The sequence below is a fragment of the Gossypium raimondii genome, chromosome 7, assembly GCF_025698545.1.
Source record: "Gossypium raimondii isolate GPD5lz chromosome 7, ASM2569854v1, whole genome shotgun sequence".
In the NCBI taxonomy this organism is placed as follows: Eukaryota; Viridiplantae; Streptophyta; class Magnoliopsida; order Malvales; family Malvaceae; genus Gossypium; species Gossypium raimondii.
In genome coordinates this window covers 11667412-11693151 of record NC_068571.1, presented here as the reverse complement: position 1 = coordinate 11693151, position 25740 = coordinate 11667412, and the positions used below count along the sequence as shown (strand labels likewise).

Sequence of the window (25740 nt, the reverse complement as noted above, 5' to 3'; positions counted from 1 at the left end):
TTCGCAAAAGCTAAGGTCCTGGGACTATGAGTGTTTAGATTTTAGCCCTATTGTGCATAAATACCATGTGTGGATTCTTCCCCAAATTATTTTGGGTTTAAGTCCCACCAGGCGTTGGCCCTATATATATATTTTAGGCTTAATTTACGATTTGACCCTTGAAGTATATTCGTTTCTCACTTTGGTGCCTACACTTTTTTTAGCCTATTTTGATACCTAATGCATTCCATGTTATAGTTTTTGGTCCAATTATTTTAATATTGTTAAGAAAGACAAGTGGATGTTTTAGTAAATAAAAATGTGATGCATGGCATTCTTTTATAAAATATATAATCTTTTTATCAAGTATATATAAACTTTAAAAATTATAAATATATAAACTCTAAAATATATATATGAAATAATTAAACATTTTTATCACAAAAAATAAAAAGAAATTATGAGTAATTTCTTCATCATTGTCGCCATCATCCTGGTTTCCTCATCATAGTTTTTTACCATGAAAGTTTCATCTTATTCACTCAAATATTCATTATCATTAAAAATAAAAAACTCAAATTAAAAAAAAAACTAAATTTCTGAATTTTATCCAATAAATTAAAATCTAAATCTAAGGACAACAATGCCCTTAATTATCTCCCCCCCCTCCAAACTTAACATCCTCTAAGAACTGAGCATTAATCGTCTCAAAAATAGCCTTAGTAGTGGGATCATAGACTTTGTAACCCATAGCCCTGTCATAGTATCCTATGAAATAGCAATCGATAGTCCTTGAGTCCAATTTCCTTTCATTTAGCCTATAAGGCCCAGCCTTAGTTGGACATCCCCAAATGTGCAAATGCTTTAAGCTAAGCTTTTTACCTATCCAAAGCTCATAAAAGGTCTTTTTAGTTCATTTAGTTGGAACTTTGTTAATTATATAAGCTGCGATCTTTAGTACTTCTCGCTAGAGCAATTCAAGCAAGGTAGAATGACTAACCGTACCCCTTACCATGTCTTTAAGTGTTTTATTTCATCTTTCAACAGACATTCATAGTGGGTGAACCCGACATAGTGTATTGTAGGGCAATACCACTTTCCTCTAAGAATTTCACAAATGGTCTTAGACATTGTTCACCTGAATCATCGTATTTCTCATAATATTCATCACCGCGGTTAGATCTAATTCTTTTACCGAGTTGACGTTCTTAACTACCTCATTTTTGGAGTGATGTTGTTCTTACTATTTATTATCTTATTAATTGTATGCATTTTTCTATTTTACAGAACAAAAGTTCCCATTCTTTGGTTGTACCTGCTTCGTTCATAATCACACTCCGAGAAAAGACAAACTCTTTCTCAAAGCCATTAAATGCATTTGGGGGGATATTCACGTGATACGAATGTTTTATGCCTAAATTGTATCGTATTTTGTGGGACTAAAACCCAAAATAATTTGGGGAAGAACCCACACGTGGTATTTGTACATGATAGGACTCAAATCTAAAAACTCAAGGTCCCAGGACCTTAGTTTTAGCCAAAACTGTCAAATTAATTTAGGTGCACCAAAATTCAATATTTTGACACTCAATCTTTTATCCAACAATATGTCGAAGGATTCAAATATTGAAGAATGTTATACTAATTCTTTTGAATAAGAGTATAGGATCAATTTCTTGGTATCGAACTATCACAACTCTGACAGTTAAAATAAGGTGACGGAGATTGAAGCAATGATCATATCACTCTCTTGAGACAACACACGCTCTTTTAGTGATAATAATCAATACAAAAATATTTTATTACATACGTCTCTCAAGATACAACAAATCCAATTATCCATTGTAAATCTTATTAACTTTAAGAAGTTAGATATTTATGCAGTAAAGATAACTCTACAAGAAATATAACATCTTTAAAGTTGAATTTTGATAATAGTAGTGCATTTTGCAATTTTGACAGTATCATTTATTTATAAAAGGTACTTAAATGGAAACTATATGCTTCATTGCCATGATTATACCCTCAAACATGTAACTAAAAAAGGAAAAGAACAAATTAACATTACAAACCGACACTAATCATGCTAGAATATAAAATTAACATTGCAAGCTACCAAATATATTAAAACTTCGCTATCTTGTTAGAATATAAATTAAAATTTCAATAAATTCAAAATACTAAATTAAATATGCAACTATGAGATAAGAAGGAGAAAAAGTTAGATTGAGTTTTAGGGTTTGATATTTTCATTTTTGGATATTTTCATAATTGTATCAAACTCATAATTTAGTTATAATTCATTCTAAATTGATTAAATTCAGTCCTAAATTAAATCTAATAGCATTCATTTTAATTTATGACTGTTAAAGTTATATTTTCTTTTATATGAATTTTGAATTATTATTGCTATATTTATGATGATTGGTTTGATTTTATGATTTTTATGTATTAGCTTGGTTCTTTTTATTCAGCGCTCGACAAAATACTTGATATTTATATATTTGATTTTTATATGCCAAATAAAAACAATACACGCGTTAATTTCATTTCTATATCTCTCGGTATTTTTAATTCAATTCGATTTAGTCCTTATTTGCATAATTAAACATAATTAAACAATAATTAATCATAAATAAATGTTAAAACCCTAAACTTTTAAACTCAAGATCCTAAATCCGGAGTTATTAATATTTATTTATAATAGTTATGATTAATGTTTAATTATGTTTAAATAAAATTATTGGTATTTATTTACAACTCCTCCATATTTTCATTTAATTTAATGATGATATGTCATGTTATTATTCACTTATGATACATAAGACTTATACACCAACAATGTATCAAATATTAAATTGTTAAGTTTTAACAACTTTAGAACAGATTTTATGTTAAAACCTTTTAAAGAATGTCTTTTTTTTTTTTTTTACTTAGACATTAGCACGTATCTCCGCTTTATACTTTAGTAATGATAAAGTAATTTGATTTTAAAATCAAATTTAGATATGATAACTATTTATATTAATTTATTGTTAATTAAGATAATTTCTTAGGATGTATTTATTTAAGGGTAAATTATAATAATAAAAAAGTCATTTTTATTTGCCTCAGATTATATAGTAGTCACTTATGTTTGAAATGTTATGTTTTAGTCACTTACGTTATTGTTTTGTTACGAAGTGGTCACTCTACTATTAAACTTCATTACCTCCTTAACGACAGTCCTACGTGGCAGCCCAAACGGGTTTTAAATGCCAACTTGGATGTCCAGTTGCTGGGATGAAAATAGGTTTTTAATTAAATAAATTTAATTTGGACTGCCACGTAGAACATTCAAGTTAGCATTTAAAACCCATTTGGACTGTCCTGTAGAACCGCTGTTAGGGAGGTAACGAAGTTTAATGGTAAAGTGACCAGTTCGTTACAAAACGATAACGTAAGTGACTAAAACGTAACATTTCAAACACAAGTAACTAAAATACAATATGAGGCAAACAAAAGTGACTATTTTTATAGTTTACCCTTTATACTCACGATTTAAACTAAAAAATTTATTTTAATTTTATACACATTATTTTAAGAGAAATATTTAGTATAGAAAAGCAGAAATAGGGGTTAATAAAATATTTAAAAATATATAGTTAAAGAAAAATATATAGTAATTTTTTAAAGTGACTTAAAAATTTCTAGTGATCCAAATACTAAAATTAGGAAGTATATGGAAAACTCAAAAAAGAGACATTCCATTAACTAAAAAGGAAGCCAAAATAAGAAAACTAGAAACAAAGTGCAAGCAATATCCAAAGATGCAATGCTAATTAAAGACATAATTAACTAAGATCCCCTAATGTCACTTCAAACTTTCCTACTAATTAATTACAGTGCCTTGCTTAATTAAGCTTATGCAATTCGAATCTCAGTATTACTCTGTCGTCCACCTTGTGTTTGATTTCCATTTTCTTGCTCAACTTCGCCCGACATTTCTTCCAGTGATTTCCCTTTCGATTCCGGCACCAAAAACGTGAACAACATCCCCAAGAAGCTGATCACTCCCAATATTATAAGCGATTTTTGCACTCCAATGGCATCTGCCGCATATAAAAACCCAAACGCACCCACCATTGCTCCTGCTTTACCCGATGCTGCTGATATTCCATGGCATGTTGATCTCAACCTTGCCGGGAAAATCTCGGCAGGGACGACGAACGTGGTCGCGTTCGGGCCGAAATTCGAGAAGAAAAAGGTGAGGGAGTACATTATAACGAACCCAATTCTGTTGTTTGGTAAAGTCCAATGGTGGTACGGGATTGCCAAGGCAAACATAAACAATGTCATGAAGAAGAACCCCATCAATTGAATCCTGAATCTCCCCATCTTGTCTATCAATGCCACGGTGAACCAATATCCAGGGACTGTGCTGAATAGTGCAATGAGGGTTTGAGCTCTTGCGATGCTGTAAACTTCTTCAAGAGCGTTCATGGTTTTCGCCTTTGGAATCCAACCAATGGCACTGAAGATGTCCTTTTGAAACAGGTTCTGACTGTAGAAGGCAATGTCCAACAAGAACCAAGTACTTGCTGTGCCAAGCAAGTGAAGCCCATGTTTACTCAGAAACTTTGTGGTGAACAAACCAAAATCATTCCCTCTTTTCTCTCCTGGTTTCTCTAGTTGTCGTTCTTCTTCTAAATCGACCTGAAGAACTTTAGACATATCCGCGGCGGCCTGTTTCGCATCCTTGGCGACTAAAGCCGTGTAACGAGCAGTTTCAGGCATCTTCATGCGCCAGTAATAAGTGAGCAAAGCTGGGACTGCACCAAACATCAAAATGATCCTCCATACATAATCAGCTTCCGGTACGGTGGATCCATTTGGATTCTTAAAATAAGGTGGTGAAGGGTATTGGGCCTTGAAAGCTCCTGAAACTAGAATCGCAACCATCCCACCAGCCAAAATCCCAAAACCTTGCATTGCAAAAACAGCAGCAATGAAAGCCCCACGAGTCTTTTTGTTAGCATATTCCGACATGATTGTAGCCGAAAGAGGATAATCACCACCGATGCCAAAACCGAGCCAGAATCGAAAGAAACAGAGGGTAGCCATAACATCATTAGGGTGACGACCAAAGGAAAGGCCGGAGGCAAGAGAACAGATAACCATGAGCAAAAGGGTGATGCCATAGACACGTTTCCGGCCCAACTTGTCACCGAGCCAACCGAAAAAGAGTTGGCCCGTAAGGGTACCACAAAAGGCGACACCATTGACAGCAGCTGCTACATTGGAAGGAAGACTACCAGGGGTAGAAGAGCCTGCTTTGTGGTAATAAATGCGACCAAGCAATTTGGTGACCAACGATATGCAAAACAAGTCGTAAGCATCAGTGAAAAATCCCATGCCAGCAATGATGATTGCCGTGAAATGGTACCATTGTGTTTTGGCACCATCAAGCGCATTAAGCACTTGCAGATTATCCTTTGGCATCACTAGCTAATAGCTGCTACCCTTTCCCACAACTCACAAGTCTTTGCTGTATTAGCTAATTGTTGGTTTCGTTCCGTATTTAAGCGCAATGGAAGCTCTTGTTTGGTTTTCAATTTCCAGTTGTGGAGATTTTAAAGAGTAATAAAAGGGAGAAAAATTAACGAAGAGAATCTTTTGACATATTCTCTATAGTCACACCATATTTTTCTATAATTGGTTAGCTTTTAGGGACTAGATTTTAGCAAGATTTGAAGTATAGTTTTCAGGTTTGAATTTCTAATTTGATTTGGGTTTTTCAAAACGGATTTGATTATTGATATTCTTTTTTTTTTTTTAAAGAATTTTGACTAAGTGTGAAGTTGAGTGAATAATGCGTAACCAAAATGAATGTTGGGGAGAATACCCCTTTTATGTGCAGTCTTATCATCACAGCATTGAGTTCGGGGTTGTTTCCAACTCTTGTATCTTTTTTGGGTTTATTCTTCACGTAAATCACAGTCCTAAATTGACCAGCAAAGTACAAAAGAATTATGCTTTGCCCAATTTAAAACGCCAAATAGTCCTCTAATCTCTCTCGGCCTCCACTTTGTTGGGTTTAGGACTCAACATTTGGCTGCTTCAACATTTCTTGCTCTAAGTTTCGGTTTCTAGATTAATTCTCTAATCTTCTTTCTCTCAAAGTCATGCCATGTTGGCACTTCATCACTAAATAGAGGATTAATATACTATTTGGTATCTTTAGTTAGTTTCAATGTTCAATTTGATACTTTAGATTTTTTTTATCTCAATTTGGTACTTGAATTTGGTTTCAATATTCAGTTTGGTACTTAAACTTTTTTCAAACTGATACTTGAGTTTTCCTTTGTCCCATACATGTATCTAAGTTTGACTTAAATATTCAATTTGGTATATGAGTTTTTTCTTTTGTCACACGAATACTTATATTTTTTATTAGAGCACACATGTCAAATATTTATTGGGTCACATGATGTTGTTTGGTTTGGGTACCAAATTGAAGCCAAACTTAGGTACCAAATTGAGAAAAAAAAAATCAGGTGCAACTTGAACATATATTAACCCTTAAATAAAACAAAAAAAAATATTGTTCCTAATAATTTTATTCAAGCATAATTAAATATTAATCAATTATAAAATGATTAATAAATATTAATAAGTCACGAGTTTAAGGTTTAATATTTAGGATCTTGAGTTCAAAGTTTAAGGTCTTGGATATATGATCTCGAGTTTAGTGTTAAAGTTTTTATATTTATTTATAATTAATTATTAGCTAATTATATTTAAATAAAATTACTAATATTTTTATAAGTCCTCCGTTATTTTTATTTTATTCAATAATGATATATTATGTTATTATTTATTAGTGGTGGATAGAGAATCAAATATTCTGTAATTCTATATTACTTGAATTGTATATTTTTAAAGCAATTGAGTCTAACATATATTGATACTAATCCACACTATATCAAACATTTATCTTCAAATTCATTTCTTTAAATATATACAATTGAATCAAAATCGAATTTCATGTATGCATATGAATGACAATACAAGCTTCATGTGTACAATTGCTCCAAATAAAAGTCCATGTATGAAATTGCACATTGAAGCAAAGTTCATATATAAGTTTTATATATATCCATATTAAAATATACTTCAAGTTCTTGTACTTTTTTACATTTGGAACTTAGTCTCTCTACTTATATTTTTAGGAATTCAATTCTTTTACTTTTCAAATTTCAAAATTCAAGTCCAACCATTACTATAGTTAAAATTATTCTATTAAATTTGTCAGTGTAACATTTTGAAATAATAATAATAAAACATTCACTTAATAGCCATGTAATAAAAACATTTATAATGAATTTAAATTTCACATAAAAATTTAATTGCGTAAACAATTGAACTTACATTTTAAATCTAAAAATAGATAAATTAAATTTCTAAAAATAAATTTTTTGGAGCATATTTCAATTTCAATCTTTAAATGAAAAAAACCAAAATGCGTGGAATCTAATGGTTGGGTTGGATTAGATCTGTCTATGGGTCGGGCTGAGTTGGGTTCGGATTAGGCCTTGAAAAACGTTTTAGGCTCGTGTCGAAAAATGGGTCTAAAATTTTTTTAAAATAAATATAATACATCAAAAAACTAAAAACATTAAAATAAATATTTTCCAACAAATTGAAAATAAATTTTTTAAAAAAATCTTTATACTTAAATAACACTAATATAGGTGCAATTTAACAAGCAAATGCCTCTAAAATAATAGCAAATTTAACAATAAAATAAGAGTTATACAATATCCAAATAATAACAACAAAATAATAGTGAAATGACAACAAAACAGTGAGAAAACAACAGGAAAACAACATTTTTTTTCTTTTTGCAAATTCGGGTCGGACTAGGTCGAACTCAAGGAAAAAAAGCCTTACCCAAGGCCTAGCCCGTTTTCTAAAGGGGCTTTATTTTTTTTGTCCAAGTTCATTTTTCATATCTTATTTTTACGTAAATTCTCCCACTTTCCGGATAGGCTTTCGAGTCGGGCCGAGTGGCTAGGCCATGAACAGTTTGTAGGTTGGATGAAGTAAATTTATGTGTAGCAGTGAGAATTTTATTTTATTTATCAAAACTTGAAAGGTAGATATGCAGTGAGATTTGTAGACATGCAGCAACCTTGTGAAGTTATTGTTTGAGGAAGCAAATAAGGCATGATTTGTGGGTATGACCTACATCGTCTTGGATATATGAGGCCATGATTTGTGGGTATGGCCTACGTCGTCTTGGAGATACGAGGATATCATAATTTAGAATTTGACACCAATCCTATTTTATACTAGTGGTTGTACTAAAACTATGTGTATATATATTTGTTTTATGACACCTGATTTATTTAATTAATATAATCATCCACATTTAAATTTGATTTCAAGATATCAATAAATATAATAAAAAAATTATAGCCTGATATCAATAATATTTCTATATTTTAAATTTTTATTTGTAATAATTAAAGCGTGATATCAATAAATAATTTTAATAATTAAATAAATTTATTTGTATGTTAACTCTTTTTTTTTTAATCTAAATTGGGGGTTTTTATTAAACAAAATAAACCAAACAATGTATAATCCTACAATAGCCAATGGAAATAGTCCTAAAATCTACTTGGAATCAAATCATCAAAAACAACACAAAATACTCTAGAACTAAGGGCCAGTTCTTCATTGCTTTTGAAAAGTATTATGGAAAAGTGCTTTTGAGAAGTGCTTTTGAAAAGTTTGGTTTAAAATTTGAGTGTTTAGCATTGCTGTCAAAAAGTACTTTTGAGAAATAAAATGTCTATTTTAGACATGTTATTATCAAGTAACAATTATGCATTTAAATAATATTTAAATTAGTTAATATTATTATATTTTAGTAAGAATATAAAAAAATATTATAACTTGTTGTGTATCTTTTAGATTTTTGTTGGATTTGAAGATCTGAGAAATTTTGACCAGATTGGATGAAGGGCATCTCAGCTCCCTTTTCCTCTTCTTCCCACCTATCTGCTTTAGTCTGGTTCTCTTAGCCATTCCATTTTCGATTGCCTTTTAGCGTAGCAAGGGACCTTTCCAATCAGGTAAACCATTTCCTTCTGTTTAAGACTTGTTGTGGCGATGATGTGGGCTAACTGATTAGCCGATCTCAAAACAAAGTGAAAAATAATTGACTGAAATCTTACTTTTTCCTTTTGGATGTTTGTGATATGTGCACTGATTTGTGATTTATCAACCGATTTTGTCATGCATTTGTTGATGATGGATTTAGAGTCTCCTTTCACAATAACATATGTGAGACCCATATCTATTCCTGTAAGGATGGCTTCATAACATGCAATGGCTTCTGCGTCAAAGGCCATGCCCACCGCTGTATGGAGGCAAGATTTAGAAATCTTGATTTCTCTATTACCATTTCGTGCCACAATCGCTGATGCCGATTTGTAACTCATACTTTCGAAAGAGGCATCAAAGTTGATTTTGATGGTTGGGTTTTCAGGTGCTTTCCATTTCTCTTTTTCCCCAATAGTGTTAATCTTTCTCTCGGTCAAACCGTCAAGTTCACAAATGAAATATTTGACATAATTTGCTGCTTCTATCCCTGAATATGATTTCCTTTCATATAGATTTTTGTTTCTGTCCAGCCAAAGTACCCATATTTCATAGATGAACAAGCGACGATGGGGTTCCAAACATCTGCTAAAAACCCATATAAGCCATTCAAAGCAGTCTGTTGGTTCACTTTGACCTATCCATCCGAAGTTTACATTTTTCCATAATTCTACTGCTACAGGACATTCAACGAAGGCGTGCCAAAGTCTCACCACCCACTTTGCACCTGGGGAACTGATTGCTATGGGCCACTCTCCTAACGTTTAAATTGGCCATTGTCGGAATATAGATCTAAGACACTCTCCAAAGCATGATCTTGATTTTGTTGGGGATTTGGAGTTCACATAGTTGTTTGTAAAATTGTTTGGTTGTGTTCTGTGTAGCATTAGAGCTAGTTGTATTATTCTGGGTCTGTAATAGTTTATAGGCACTTCGGACTGTGAATGTACCTGAGGGCTCACCTCGCCAGATGACCATATCAGTATGCCCGTCTCTTGCTATTGGGATCTGCAAGATTCTATCCAAATCGTTCGCCTCAAAGGTATTACGAATAAGCTCTTCCCTCCACACTTTATTGTTACTATCAATTAAAGATGCAACAGTAGTAATATCTATGTTAGTAATTTGATGATAGACTTTTTAATTGTCTACCCCGGGCAGCCACGCATCCTTATTAATTAAAATACTTTCTCCTGTACCAACTTTCCAACCCAATCCTTCTCTAAGGAGGCCTTTTGCTACCCAAATACTTTTCCATGTGTATGATGTTGTGCGACCTAACTCAACTTGTAGGAAATTAGATGACGGATAATACTTTACTTTTAAAACCTGTGCTAATAGAGAGTCTGGTTGATCAATTAGACGCCATCCTTGCTTCACAAGGAGGGCCACATTAAATTTGACCAGATTCTTAAAACCTAACCCTCCTTGTTTTAATTCACAAATTTTCTCCCAACTGCACCAAAGTATTCCTTTCCGTCCATGCCTTTTTCTGCCACTAATACTTAGCTATAATTGATTCCATTTCTCCACACAAATTTCTTGGTAGTAGAAAGCACATCATGGAATAGGTAAGAATCGCTTGCAAGACTGATTTGATAAAGATTTCCTTTCCTCCTTGATACATGAATCTTAAGTTCTATCCATCAATTCACTTTTTGATTCGATCCTTTAAGTTTTGAAAGGAGGTTTTCTTTCTCTTCCTTACCAAGTTAAGAATACCAAGATACTTTTCAATATCATTCGATCTTCTCACTCTTAGCAAACTTGTAACCATTGGTCTATCAGCTTCTGTGGTATTAGTGCTAAAAAATATTGTAAACTTTTCAAAATTCACACACTGACCAGAACATAATTCGTACTCTTTTAATATTCCTCTAATCTGTTGAGCTCCTAAAGATGTTGCCTCACCAAATATAATGCAATCATCTATGAAGAGGTGTGAAATCTGTGGGCCTCGCATACTTGTTCTTAATCATTTAATCTCCCCCTTTTTAAAGCTAAACGTATGAGGGACGATAGACCTTCACTGCAAATCAGAAACAAATAGGGGATAAGAGGGTCCCCTTGATGGAGTCCAATCATTGGCCTAAAACGATCTCCTTTATCTCCATTTAGAATAACTGAGTAAAAGACCATCGAAATACATTTCATTATAAAAGCTACCCAAGATTACACAAAACCCATTCGCTCCATCATAACCCTTAGAAAGTCTCATTCAACCTTATCATAAGCTTTACTCATATCAAGCTTGAGTGCCATATGCCCTTTTTTCCCCACCCTCTTATTCTTTAGAGTATGCATTATTTCGTAGGCTACTAGCACATTATTAGTAATTAATCGTCCTAGAACTAAGGCACTTTGTGCTTTATCAATACATGCTTCCCAAACATGTTGAAATCTATTAGCTCCTACCTTAGCTATTAATTTGTATAGGATATTGCATAGACTAATAGGTTTAAAATTTGTCATATTTGTGGGTTGGGAAGTTTTGGGAAACAATACAATGTTCGTGACATTAAGACTTTCTAAATCTCTTCCTTGATTTAAAATTTCCAAACAAAAAGAGGTTACCTCAGTACCAATTATGTGCCAGCACTTTTGGAAGAAAATTGCTGGAAAGTCGTCGTCTCCGGGAGCCTTTGTAGGACCCATTCCCTTCAAAGTTGTCAAAATTCTTCAGCAGTGTATTCTGATGTAAGCTGTAGATTTATATCTTCAGTTATGCATCTATTAACTCATTGTAAAACCTGATCAGTGTTTCTTATACCTCTCGACATGAACAGCTCTTGAAAAAAAAATTTTGTTATCATTTCTATCTCGACCTCATCATTGACTTCTTCCCCATTTTTATTTCATAAGCTATTGATAACATTAGTTCTATTCCGCTGAGTGGCCCACTTACGAAAGAACGACGTATTTCTATCCCCTGATTTTAGCCAATTGACACGTGCTCTTTGCTCCCAGTAAGCTTCATCTTTATCAATTTCTAGATTAAGATGTATCTTTGTGTTTATAATTTCAGCCAAGTTCTCATCATTCTTGTCCTCCTCTAACAAGCTCTCCAATTTTTGGCTTAACTTTTGCTTGATCCCCACCCTTCATTTTTAAATTTGAATTGCCCATTGAAGTATTCCCTATTTTAGATTTTCAAGTTTTTTCGGTAGTGGTCCTACAAGTTTTTCTCAAAAAACAGCCATCATCTTCTTGAAAGAACTTTCTAATAGCCACCAGGCTTCAAACCGAAAGAAAACATTTTGAATCTTAGTACTTTCCTTCTCTATAAGAATGAGGAGAGGACAATAACCTGAATGTGAGTAGGGAAAATGTTGAATACATGCATGTGAAAAAGTCAAAAACCACTTTGCATATGCCACCCCTCTATCTAACATTTCCCGTATGTTTCTGGTAAGTTTCCCTATGCCTATGTGAACCATAAACTAGAAAACCTTACATCCATGAGTTGACACTCATCTAAAACAGTACAGAAAGCCTTTATTCTCTTTTCATCTCTTGGCACCCCTTCTCTCTTCTCGAATGAGTATAGAATTTCGTTAAAATCTCCGCAAACAAGCCAAGGATGAGTCCAAATCCTTCCCAATTATCTTAAGAAATTCCAAGTTCTACACCTTTCATTTGTGAAAGGAGTTCCAAAAAATCCCGTGAAACGCCAATCTCTGTTACCTTGATTTTCTTTAATAAGAGCGTCTATATGATTTTTGGAGTAGTTGATGATCGTAACTTGAATATCTTGTTTCCAAGCCAATGAAAGCTTACCTCAAGAACCAATTTACCTCAACATCAAAGCCATTTTTGAATCCACTTCTCCTAATCCTTTCTATATGAATGCCATTCACTTTCTTCTCTATGAAGAAGACCAATTGGGGATTGTGTTGCTTCATTGCGAACCGAAACCTTCTAATTGCTCGAAGACTCCCCAATCCTCGAACATTCCAGCTTATTATTTTCATTGGCTCCGGTCGGCTTGCCTATTGGCAGCCGCTGATCCTAATTGTGAAGACACATCCAAACTAATCTTCTAATTTCTCCAAAACGTGAGAATTTACTGCATTAATTTCCAATCGCGTCTTTTTGTAGTTATTATCACTATCTAAGCAGGTTTCGGGAACTTCTTCTTCAATTGAAAAACCTTTTCTCTTACATATTACATTTTATATCTGGACATCATTAATTTTCCCTATTCTTCCCTTTCGTTTCCAACTCAACTTTTTATGGTTTTCTGAAATACCCATCTCAGTTGCAATAGTATTCGTCCTAGCTTTTGTTGTTTCCCAACGCTGTTCAATTTTTACAAATAAAGCTTTAAGATCTGTACTACCAGATTCAATTAATTCAAGACTTCCCTGATTATTTGCCTTGCTATTTTCGGACTTGCTAGATATCCTCGCATGTCCCAGATCTGTTGGTGTTATTACGTTTTGTAGTTTGTTCTGCCATTGTTGTGTCGCCATCTGCTCTTTACATGTGATGATATCTTCTACCAAATTAATTTTTGATGTGTCTCATTCTTCCTTTTCCCCAGTATATAAGCACTGTTCCGTAAATTTTTTTCCCGAAAAACCCATTGCAAACTCCCTTTACCAATTAGATTAGATTCGGCTTTTAGTGCTAGTGAGTAAAGAATGGCGTCCTCCCCTATTTCTTTCCCCAGTTTTGAGATCTCTGTGCACTCTTTCGCGACATGTCCCTTCCTTCCAAAGCCAATGCAAAAATTCTGTAAGGATTTGTATTTAAAAGGGAGCCAGACTCTTCTTTGATCGCCCATTGCAATAAAGATTCCACTCCGAAGAGGTTTTTGAGCATCCAATTGGACTTTCAAATGACAAGCATCATTTTTTATCTCCGACCTTAATATTCCTCCAAAAGTAGAGCCTACTACATATATCAGATTTTTCTTCTCACATTCTGGTGGGCAAGGGCCAATTCTTAGCCAAAACGGAGAGAAAATCAATTTTATTTTGCTCCTCTTTGTCGCCTCTTTCAATCTATCAAAAATTATCAATTGTCTTCTAAATAGCCACGGAAGGTCATTTTCATCCTAGAATGAGATCTGAAACAGATTCTGCCCAACCATTTGGATTCCAAATTTTCTTTTCGTTTTCCATATACTTCTAAGCTGTGCACGAAAACTATTTGGATTGTATGATTTCCTCGTCCACACAGAACATTATAGTGATAATCTAATTTTCGATACAACCGAGGAACTTTTGACCGTCAACTGTATTAATTCGTCTACTAAGAGAGAGATCTCGTCTCCTGCCATATTAGATAGAGGTCAGTGCCCTACTCCACCCCAACAACAGCCATACCTGTTTCTTTGGGATACTAAGAGAGAGTACTCTTGACCTACATGTTAATTTTCAACTCTTAAAAAAATTTACTAATCTTTTGTAAGTCAACCTTTTAATTATTATGTTTAATATAAATATATATTATCAATTAGTTATGTATAAGAAAAAATATTTTCTATTAAGTATCATAAAATTATGATAATTATATAAATTTATAATTTTTACTTTGTTAATAAGTTATATGAAATTTTACAATTGTAATTATAAAATTATTTCATTAACAATTTGACCTCTGAATTGTATCATTTTTCTCCTTTAATATTTAAATTTTTTATTCATTTTGATACTTAAAATTTAATTTTGTCCACTGATTAAGACCTTAGAGTTAATGGGGTTAAAAAAATTTTGGGAGGCCATGTGGAGCATATCAAAATGCAACTTGTGGTATTTTTGCTTATGTCAATGATTTTGTGGCATCTATAAGGATTAAAATATAAATTATAAATTTTGATTGAGTCTTTATTGAATTAGCATGAATATTGTTGTTAATATAGGAGGACACGAGTTTGAGTGTATTAAAGCGCATTATTCTCTTATTTATGGGTTGGAGAGGAGTTATAGATCCTCTTATTTTGAACTATGATAGTAATTTAAATAATTATTATTATTATTATATTAATATTAAATGAATATTTTAAATATATAAATTCAATAAAATTTGAATTACACTTTATATTCATTTTTAATTACACTTTAATTATAGTTTAAACTATTTAAATTTATGTCAATTAAGTTTTAACTCGGTTGGCATTGACATTATAACTAGTGAAGAAGGATGCAGGTTTGGGTGCAGTCAAACATATTTTATCTTTCTATTTAATGAATGGGGAGAGGTTATGCCTAATTTTAGACATTTTATCAAAAATATTTTCAAATTTATAGATAAATTATATCTTATTAAAATATTATAATTATTTCATACTATATGAAATAAAATATATTATTAAATAAATTAAAATAATTAATTAAATAAAATAACTAAACACATAATACATATACAACGCAGATGACATAAAATATATAAATAAGTCTTAAAAATGGTAAAAGGAATGAATTTTTGTAAGAAAGAATTTTTTTCCTTCTTCAAAAATATTTTCTATTTCTTTATTTCTTTTTAAAATTAGTACACCTATCACGCGCACTTACATTATACGACATATACATATGGTTTAACGATAAAACATATGATTGAAAATAATAGTAATACGGCATATACATATATATACGTAATTACAATAAAACGTAATGAAGTTTTAGATTAAAAGGAATAATTAATAACGATAAATGCATCAAATAATGAAAATATTAAATGCCCTCCAATTATTTTCATTCTCGATTCTACCATGTTTGTATTAAAATTAAAATAGTATCATGCCAGGAAGCTGTAAAATGCATATATTGCATTAAAATAAATTTGAACAATTATGTTAAATACAATAAAGAGATGGTATGTACCTGTAATAATTTTGCACAAACCATTGCCTTGTATGCATATCTCTCCCACATTTTTTACCTAATTGTAGCACATCAAATTTACTATGGATATATTTGGTGGGGTAACTAATTAATAATACGTAAATATCGTAATTAAATATTGATACGTTGTCATTCTTATTGAAAGGATATACTTGATCAGCTTCTCTAATTGTGACTAATAAGACTAAGAGTTGCACCAAATATTGATATTTTTAATTATGAGGTATAGCGTAGTGGTTACTCACTTTATCCTTTAATCTTGTGGTTGGAAGTTTGATCCTCACACATGGGAATAGAACATATTTCATGGCTAACCATTTACTTCTCTAGAGAACACTCATGACAAAAACATTAATCACTGTTACTGATGTTAATACCCTAATTTTAAAAAAACTAAAATAACACAAAAATAAACATAAATATAAATAAATATACGAACTACGTGTATATAGATATTTTTGTTGAAATGGAAATGCCTCGTGCGCTGATGAGCTTCCATTTTCGTCCTTCAGTATTTGGCTACCCTTATCCACAAGGGCTACCCCTTTAATCAATTTCCAAAAATCTCACTTTCATCTAAATTTACTACTTTTATCAATCCTAAAAAAAAGCAGTATGGATGCCCATTTCACTCCCTCTTCATCTAATCCTATCCAATTCCCACACATCTATTTTTATCTATAAACTTGATATTAATATCATCCTAAAAGTATATTTTTAGGCACTAATAAAATAGTGTCACGTCATCAAATTTTAAAAATAACAAAATATTATTATATACTCATCTATATCTAATATCTTCCTCAACTTAATTTAATTTTAATTAAATTACTTAAAATAATTAATTTTAAATTATAAATAAACATCTTTTCTTCTTTTACAAATTTTAATCATTTTATTTTTTTCCCATAATTTAATGTTTTTTTTTATTGTTGTGCAACCATTTTTTTAAAAAAAGGTAATTTTGTATAATTTTTCCATATTATTGACACATAATTTTGATAATTATTTTACCTTAAACCTCAAACTCGAACCTTAAACCCTAAATCTTGAGGTTCATAATTTTGGGTTTGAGATTAAGGTTCAGTGTTTGGGTTTGGGTTTTGGACTTGAGGTTCAAGGTTTAAGGGGTTTGGGATTACAAATTTAGGGTTTTAGGTTTTGGATCCAAGGTCTAATATTCTAGATTTAAGGTTCAGGATTCAGGATTTTGGGGTTGGGGTTTAAGGTAAAAAAAATTACCAAAATTCTATATCAATGATATGGAAAAAGTGTTGGAATATTATGAACTAATTAGAAAGGGACCATGAATAAAGTGGCGGGAAGGGTCCATGAAATAATTTCTCTATAGATGAGTATATAATAATTATTTCATGCTTTTAAAATTTGATGATGTGGCAAAATTTTATTGGTGCCTAAAACCTTAATTTTAGGATGATCCTAATGTAAGTTATCCCATAAACTTTTATACAATCAATATTTTAATAATACAACATTTCAATATATTACTATAATTGCACTTGCATTTAATATAAAATTTCAAATCAATCGATATTTTTATCATTTTGATATAAAATATTGTTTATATTAATATATATTTAATTGTTGAATTTTTACATAAAATAAATAAAATTTTCAATTTATTTCAAATATAACATTTATAAACTACATGAATAAAATATAGAATATGATTGATAAATTATTAAGATATTAATCATAAAAACAATTAAAGTAGGAAAAATTATTTTAAACTTTTGCAAATGAATCTCCCTCTCGTGTGTGTATATGTATAAACCAAAACCCTATTCACATACTTGTGCAATGCAAATATCCTCCGACTCATATTTTAGACACGATATAAAATACAAAATATAAAATGAATATGACAACAAATTTAATTAATATGAAAATTTTGTAGTAAAAATGTCATGAATTATAGGTATAAACATTACATAACGTGCTTAATATATATTGGAAATTTTATCACACATGTATGTGTGTGGAAATCATATATTTAGAATATAAAGGTGCTGTCGAAACCGTTTTTTGAAAACAAAAATTTTAGTTATCGACTTTAAAAATAAAAATTGGAGTCGCCATCGATCCTTTGTTAAGGTGTGATCAGCTCACCTTAAAATGATTTTGGGTCTACGAATTTTGAGAAAACGAGTTCGGGAGTCAGTTACGCACAAGGAAGGGTTAGCACCCTTGTAACGCCCAAAATTGGTACCAAATTGATTATTTAATGTCTTAGTGTAGAAGGTTTAAAAAGATTTTAAAATCAACTCAAATGATGGAATTTGAAAAAGGATAATCAATTGCTCGAGTCATGTACAGAAATCGAGTCCCAATACGTTAGGGTACAATTCCTCATAATGCCCAAACTTTGAATATCACTTTTATTTTATACGAAAATCTTCATTTCAAGAAAGTAACATGCCACACCCAATACGTTAGGGCACAAAAAGTTAAGTTCCCAAAAATGATTTTTATGCATTTTGAATAAAAAATATTCTCGGTCATTTAGGATTGACAAAGAAAATCAGAACCCAATACGTTAGGGCTCAATTTCCCTCGAAAATCTCAAACTTCCAATAATGCTTTATTAAAAAAACCTTTAGACCAAGAAAATAACTTTGATGAATGGTTAAAACCAAAATATATTTTCAAAAGGTATGCTAAAAGTTAATAAACAATATGATCTGAGATCCTTTAATTTACAGACATATACGAATAAATATTTGCAAATATATATATAAATATAATATATATCAAACACACGTACCAACATACATGTAATAAAAAGAATGGAATATACCAAATATATCAAATACAAATACATATGTTGAAAACAAAATAAAAGTATAGAAATACGCATATGTATATATTTACAAAATAAAAGAAATATATGAGTATACATAAATATATGAAATATAAAATATATAAAATTGAAAAAAAATAATAACAAAAGAAGCATATATAAAACGTATGTATATAAGCATATATATATGAATGCTAAAATTATGGAAATAAGATAATATATATAAAACAAAAGCCTAAAATATATGTATATTAAATATGCTTAGATATGGTGTATAAAATATGCGTATGTATGGATGAAATACTGGTAATAATAATAATAAATGAAATCATGATATAGCATAATTTTTAAATAAAAAAATACAAATTAAATAAATAAAGTAGCTAAAAAAAACTAAATTGAACTTAAAAAGAAAAAAAAATGGGTAAATTTGAAGCAAATTAAAAGACAGGACCACGTTGAATGCGCGCACAACAGTGGAGGACCAAAAGGGAAATTATTCCCACCTTCCAAAACGCTGTGCAGCGGGGGACCAAATTGAAACAAAAATAAAATATGTGGCCCAAATTTAAAAAAAAAACAAAACAGGTTTTAATTGAAACGCATTGCAAAAGGGAGGGACCAATTGCGTAAATGGCCCAATTTAACGAAACGCGCGGATCCCCTTCCCCCAAAACGATGCCGTTTTGAAAATGCTATTTAAACCAATTTTCCTTTTAAATTCATTTCTCCCTTTTCAAGTCTCAATAGCAGAGAAACCCTCTGCTAGGGTTTCACTATTTCATGCCGTCGCCGCCGCCAGTCTTGCGCCAAGGCTCCGATTGCGACGGAGGTGGCGCCGATTCGATGAATCCGGCGACTAGGTAAGTTCCCCTCCCCTTATTTTTATATTTTAAGCGAAAAAATAAATTAAAAACAAATAAAAATAAAAGATGAATCACTAAAAAAAAACCTTTTTATTCAAAAAAATTTCCGGATCTGCACTTTCGATCCTTTTTTCTCTCTATTTTCCTCCTTCTCCCTTTTATTCATACAAATCTAGGCTTTTATAGCCTACGAAAATGCATTAGTTTACAATCCCTTTCTTTTGTGGACTTTTAGTCCGTTTTTATTTGCAGGTGGTTGTGCGAATGGCGCACGTGGAGGGGCTGATCTCCGAGTCCTACGGCGCTTGGAGAGGTTTGCTAGAGGTGTTGGAAGTTCTTTGGTGGCTTCTTTGCGGCTAGGGTTTCTCTTTGATTTTAGTTTTCTTTGTGTTGAATGCTAATTCTTGGTCATAGGTGCAGGTCTTGTTTGTTGGTTTGGGCGGGCATATTTGTTTGCTTGGGCCGGGCATTATTGGGCTTGTCTGTTGCCCTCTTTGCTCATTGTCGTAATCAGGAATAGAGCAAAGACTAAAAGCCCAATTGTGCCCGGTCCTACTGAGCCTCACCTTCTTCAGTGCTTTTCTTCTTCAAGTTGCACCATTCCAACCTACTGCATCTTCAGAGGTATAGGAACTGGTGCTCCAATCTACTCCACTGGAATGTCTGGGAGATAAGATTCGCATGCTGTAGCTTCAAAATTTGCTATCTTTAATCTGCTCCACTGCAACTTCAGGGAGATAAGACTTGTAGCTTCAATTTGTTCTGCTACAACTTAAAGGTAAATCTGATGCGATCTGCTCTACTGCCACTTCAGACAGATGAGATCAGCGGTTTTAATCCTCTCCACTGCAACCTCAAGGAGATAGGATTAATTTCTTCAATTTGTTCAACTGCAATGTCGGGGAAACCAGATCCGCCATCGTAGCTTCAATCTGTTCCACCGCACCGTCAGGGAAGTAAGATCTGCCGTTGTGGCTTCAATCTTTTAAATTGCAATGTCAGGAAAACTAGATCCGCCGTCGTAGCTTCAATCTATTCCATTGCACTGCTAAGGAAGTAAGATCCGCCGTTGTGGCTTCAATCTTTTTAATTGCAATATCAGGGAAACCAGATCCGCCGTCGTAGCTTCAATCTGTTCCACTGCACTGCTAAGGAAGTAAGATCCGCCGTTGTGGCTTCAATCTTTTTTATTGCAATATCAGGGAAACCAGATCCGCCGTCGTAGCTTCAATCTGTTCCACTGCACTGCTAAGGAAGTAGATCCGCCGTTGTGGCTTCAATCTTTTTGATTGCAATATCAGGGAAACCAGATCCGCCGTCGTAGCTTCAATCTGTTCCACTGCACTACTAAGGAAGTTAAGATTACTGGCTTCAATGTACTCCACTGTAACCTCAGGGAGGTAAAATCTGCCATCTTCGATCTACTTCAAGCCAATACATGAAGACAAGATCTGCTTTTTCCTTCGATCTACTTCGCCACCAGTATGGGAAGGCAAGATCTATTATCTCTGATCTACTTCGCGCCAGTACATGAAGACAAGATCTGCTTTCTTCGATCTGTTTCGCCACCAGTATGGGAAGACAAGATCTGTTATCTTCGATCCACTTCGCTACCAGCATAGAAAGACAGGATCTGTTATCTTTCAACCTGCTCCACTGTTACTCAGGGAGATAAGGCTTATGATTTCACCGATCTGCTCTCTGTGGAACATGACCTGTATGATTCATCTTATGAACCTAATTATGCCTAGTGATTAGGATGTCATGATCAGAATGAATCAAATGCCCCTAACTAGACATGTATGAATGACATTTGAATGAATGCAAAATGTCATGAAAATGATATTTTAACGCTCGAGTTATCATTACTCCAAGTTTATTAAGGTCTTATCGCTTAATGTACTATAGCGCCTTTATCCTAGGCTGAAGAACCCAATAAGCACTTGACCAAATTGCCCCCCACTGTAAACCTCCAAGTTTGATCCACTGAGATGCAAAAAATTGTACCATCTTTTCCGCTGTAACCCAAGAGTAAAAGATTTGGCCTTTTCTCAATCCTCTGTTATCACAATACAGGATGTGAAACTTTTTGGTCTCTTACACCATTCCCAGGGTGTTGTACCAAATGCTCATGCACAAATAAAGAATTCTTCTCCAAGAACAACTTCTTCTTATTATTCGGTGATCATTGCTTGCTTGTTCATTGAAGCTTTGTCAACAACACGACATCTTGCCATTTGTTGGACAAGAAAATTCAAAGGGATAGTCTTAATTTAGACTCTTCTTTATCAGATTTCCAACCTAGTGCGTTCTAAACAATAGTCCTGTTTGAGGTTCCTATATTATTCAGAAACTTCTAGAGTAATATGCAAAACTTCCCTTGTGAAAATTTTATTAGTCCAATAATCATTATTCTAATGCAACATGCTTGCAAAAAAAATTATGGATAAGAATAGAGTTGGTTCTGAGCATAGCTTGAAATGAATAAGTGATCAAAGATAATAAAGATAAATGACAAAGAAATGTGTATCTTAGAAATGAATGAAGTGTTCCAAGAATAACAAAAATGGTATAAGTATTAGGTGCCCCAGATATCGTAGCTTGAACTCCTCTGTACAAACTTGCTGAAGACCCTTCTGGGTTTGACATGTGTTTAGGAGATCTACCATACTCTATCGATGCCTCAAGATGTCGCATACCCTTTCCTGCTGATTCTGGTATAGCAAGACCATCAGATATCCCATTCGATCGAGATTTGAGCTGCTCTGATTACTTCATGCCTCATTCTGATCAATATTTGAGCCGCCCTTTTTGGGTTTTCAACTCAAATCCCCTTTGGTCTAAGGCGCCCTTTGCGAGTTTTCACCTTAGCCTCTCCATTTTTTTTGCTCAAGGCTCCCTTTGTAGGGTTTCACCCTGGTTTTTTTTTTTTTGACTCAAGGCGCCCTTTGTAGGCTTTCACCTTGGTCCCACCTTTTTTAAGCAGAGTATTTCCTGACTGAATCTGAGTTTACAGGACTTTGTAAATTGTTACCATCCATCTCATTCAAGATCAAAGCTTCTCCAGAAAAGGCTTTCTTTAAAACATATGGACCCTTCTAATTTGGCCTCTATCTTTCTCTAAAATCCTTTTGTATAGGAAGGATCTTTTTCAACACTAGTTCCCTCTTGTGAAATTCTCTGGGTCGGACTTTCTTGTTGTAGGCTCGCATCATTCTTTTAAAATACGTCGCCGTCTTTGAATAGCCTTTAGCCTCTTTCCCTCTATCAAGTTCAACTGATCGTATCGAGATTGAACCCATTCCGCTTCATCCAATTGTAGCTCAGACAAAACCCGGAGTGAAGGGATTTCAACTTCGATGGGCAAGACTGCCTCCATGCCATAAACTAAGGAGAAAGGCGTTGCCCCGGTGGAGGTTCGAGTTGACGTTCGATAAGCAATGAGGGCAAGCGGTAATTTCGTGCCGATCCTTGTAAGTCTCGATCATCTTCCTACAATCTTCTTCATATTTTTATTGGCGCTTCTCTTGCACCATTCATTTTGAGCGTCTGGCGACAATTGTGATGTCTGATCTTGAATTGACTGCAGACCTCTGCTATTGAGCTGTTGTTCAAATTCAACGCATTGTCGGATATGATTCTTTCATGCATTCCATACCGACATATGATCTCTCTCTTCAAGAACTTACTGACTGATGACTTTGTAACATTAGCATACGAAGCAGCTTCTACCCATTTGGTGAAGTAGTCAATAACCACGAATATAAAACGATGCCCATTTGAAGCCTTCGGCGATATTGGCCCGATACCATCCATACCCCACATGGAGAAAGGCCATGGAGAAGCCATGACATGAAGAGGTGAAGGAGGTGCATGCATTTTATCACCATAGATTTGACATTTATGGCACTTCTTGGAATAATTGATGCAATCCCCTTCCATGGTAGACCAAGAGTACCGAATCTCATAACTCCGCCTAGCCATTGTGAACCCATGGCATGCGTTCGCAGATGCCCTCATGGACTTCTTCTAGAATTTTCTTTGCTTCTACGGCGTCCACACATCTTAGCGATTACTGATCTTTTCCCCTCTTGTACAAGATCTCCCCATCTAAGACGTAATCAATGGCTAGTCTTCTCAGAGTTCTCTTTTCATTCTCCGTTGCCTGGCCAGGATACTCACGATTTTTTACATACCGTAATATATCTTGATACCAAGGACTATCATCAATTTCCCCTTCTTCAATATTGTAACAATGAGCCGGGTCTTCATAGATACTCATTTGGATTGGTTTCATATCCCCAATGTCTATTCAGTTTGATCATGGAAGCTAAGGTAGCTAGTGCATCAGCCATCCGGTTCTCATCTCGTGGGAGATAGCAAAAAGTGATGTCCTCAAACTCCTTAATCAATTCTAGGACCAACTTTCGATAACTGATTAATTTGGGATCTCTCGTTTCCCATTCACCCCTGAGCTGATATATCACCAATGCTGAATCTCCATAGACCTCTAGCACTTTGATTCCTCGCTCTATAGCTGCACGAATACCCATGACGCATGCTTCATATTCTGCCATGTTATTTGTTTAATCAAAATCCAATTTGCAAGTGAAAGGATAATGATCACCATTTGGGGACACCAGGACTGCCCCAATTCCATTGCCTACAGCGTTCGAGGCTCCATCAAAGTTTAGCTTCCAACTGTGACCTTCTTGGGGACTTTCTTCAGTAGCGGCTACACACATCAGGTCCTCATTTGGGAAATCAAAACTCAACGGCTCGTAGTCCTCCAGAGCTCTACTAGCTAGAAAGTCAACAATTGCACTCCCTTTCACAGCCTTTTGGCTCACATAGACAATATCAAATTCAGACAGTAAGATCTGCCATCTGGCCATTCTCCCATTCAAAGCAGTTGACTCCATCATATACTTTAACGGGTCTAACTTTGAGATTAGCCAAGTCGTATGGTATAACATGTACTGCCTTAATCTTCGGGTTGTCCAAATCAAAGCACATCATAATTTCTCAATAGGTGAATATCTCATTTCACAGTCAGTGAATTTCTTGCTGAGATAATATATCGCCCTTTCTTTCCTCCCTGTTTCATCATGTTGACCTAACACACACCCCATGGAATTGTCGAATATCGTTAGATACAATATCAGAGGCCTATCTGGGTTAGGTGGTGACAGCACTGGAGTATTAGACAAATACTGTTTCACCTTGTTAAAAGCTTCTTCGCATTCCTCATCCCAAGTACCAGGATTATGTTTCTTCAGAAGACGAAATATAGGGTCACATTTCTCAGTCAGTTGTGAAATGAACCTAGCGATGTAATTCAGTCTTCCGAGGAAACCTTGAACTTCTTTCTGAGTGCGAGGTGGAGGTAAATCTCGTATTGCCTTGACTTTGTCTGGGTCAATCTCGATTCCCTTTTCACTGACTATGAAGCCTAGCAACTTTCCTGACCTGGCCCCAAAAGTGCACTTCGCTGGATTAAGCTTGAGCTGGAACTTTCTCAATCTTAAGAATAACTTTCTCAAGACTCGCACATGTTCGCCCTCCGTTCTAGATTTCGCGATCATATCATCAACGTAAACCTCGATTTCCCTGTGCATCATGTCATGGAACAAAGCTACCATGGCTCTTTGGTATGTCGCTCCTGCATTCTTTAATCCAAACGGCATCACTTTATAGCAGAACGTCCCCCATAACGTGATGAATGTAGTCTTTCTCATGTCCTCAGGATGTATCTTTATCTGATTGTACCCCGAAAAACCATCCATGAAGGAAAATAATGAATAGCCTGCCGTATTGTCTACCAATGTGTCGATGTGGGGTAATGGGAAGTTGTCTTTCGGGCTAGCCTTATTCAAATCCCGATAATCCACACACATTCGTACCTTTCCATCTTTCTTTGGAACTGGTACGATGTTGGCCACCCACTCAGAATACCTGACTTCTTGCAAAAATCCGGCATCAAACTGCTTTTGGATCTCCTCCTTTATCTTCAACACGATATCAGGCCTCATCCTTCTGAGTTTTTGCTGCACTGGCTTGCAATCTTCTCTTATAG

The 25740-nt window shown here is 33.9% G+C and overlaps 2 protein-coding genes and 1 long non-coding RNA gene across 4 annotated transcripts; 1 reads left to right on the top strand and 2 right to left on the bottom strand.

Moving 5' to 3' along the window:
• Positions 1-3666: 3666 nt before the first annotated feature.
• On the bottom strand, positions 3667-5542 carry LOC105801425 (low affinity inorganic phosphate transporter 1). Its single transcript, XM_012632729.2, has one exon. The coding sequence runs from the start codon at positions 5458-5460 to the stop codon at positions 3883-3885; it is 1578 nt and encodes a 525-aa protein (XP_012488183.1). The 5' UTR covers positions 5461-5542; the 3' UTR covers positions 3667-3882.
• A 3390-nt stretch (positions 5543-8932) lies between these two features.
• Positions 8933-10327, top strand: LOC105801434 (uncharacterized). Of its 2 annotated transcripts, none has more exons than XR_008198131.1 (3): positions 8933-9101; positions 9290-9517; positions 9663-10327. It is a non-coding gene; the product is annotated as an uncharacterized LOC105801434 (long non-coding RNA). The 2 variants fall into 2 exon arrangements; XR_001135921.2 differs by having other exon boundaries at positions 9645-10327.
• Positions 10328-23932: 13605 nt separating this feature from the next.
• On the bottom strand, positions 23933-24586 carry LOC128042493 (uncharacterized). The gene is made up of 2 exons (XM_052633843.1): positions 24292-24586; positions 23933-24234 (listed from the first exon to the last, which is right to left on the bottom strand). Exons 1-2 carry the CDS (start codon positions 24584-24586, stop codon positions 23933-23935), a joined length of 597 nt encoding a protein of 198 aa, XP_052489803.1.
• Positions 24587-25740: the final 1154 nt, after the last annotated feature.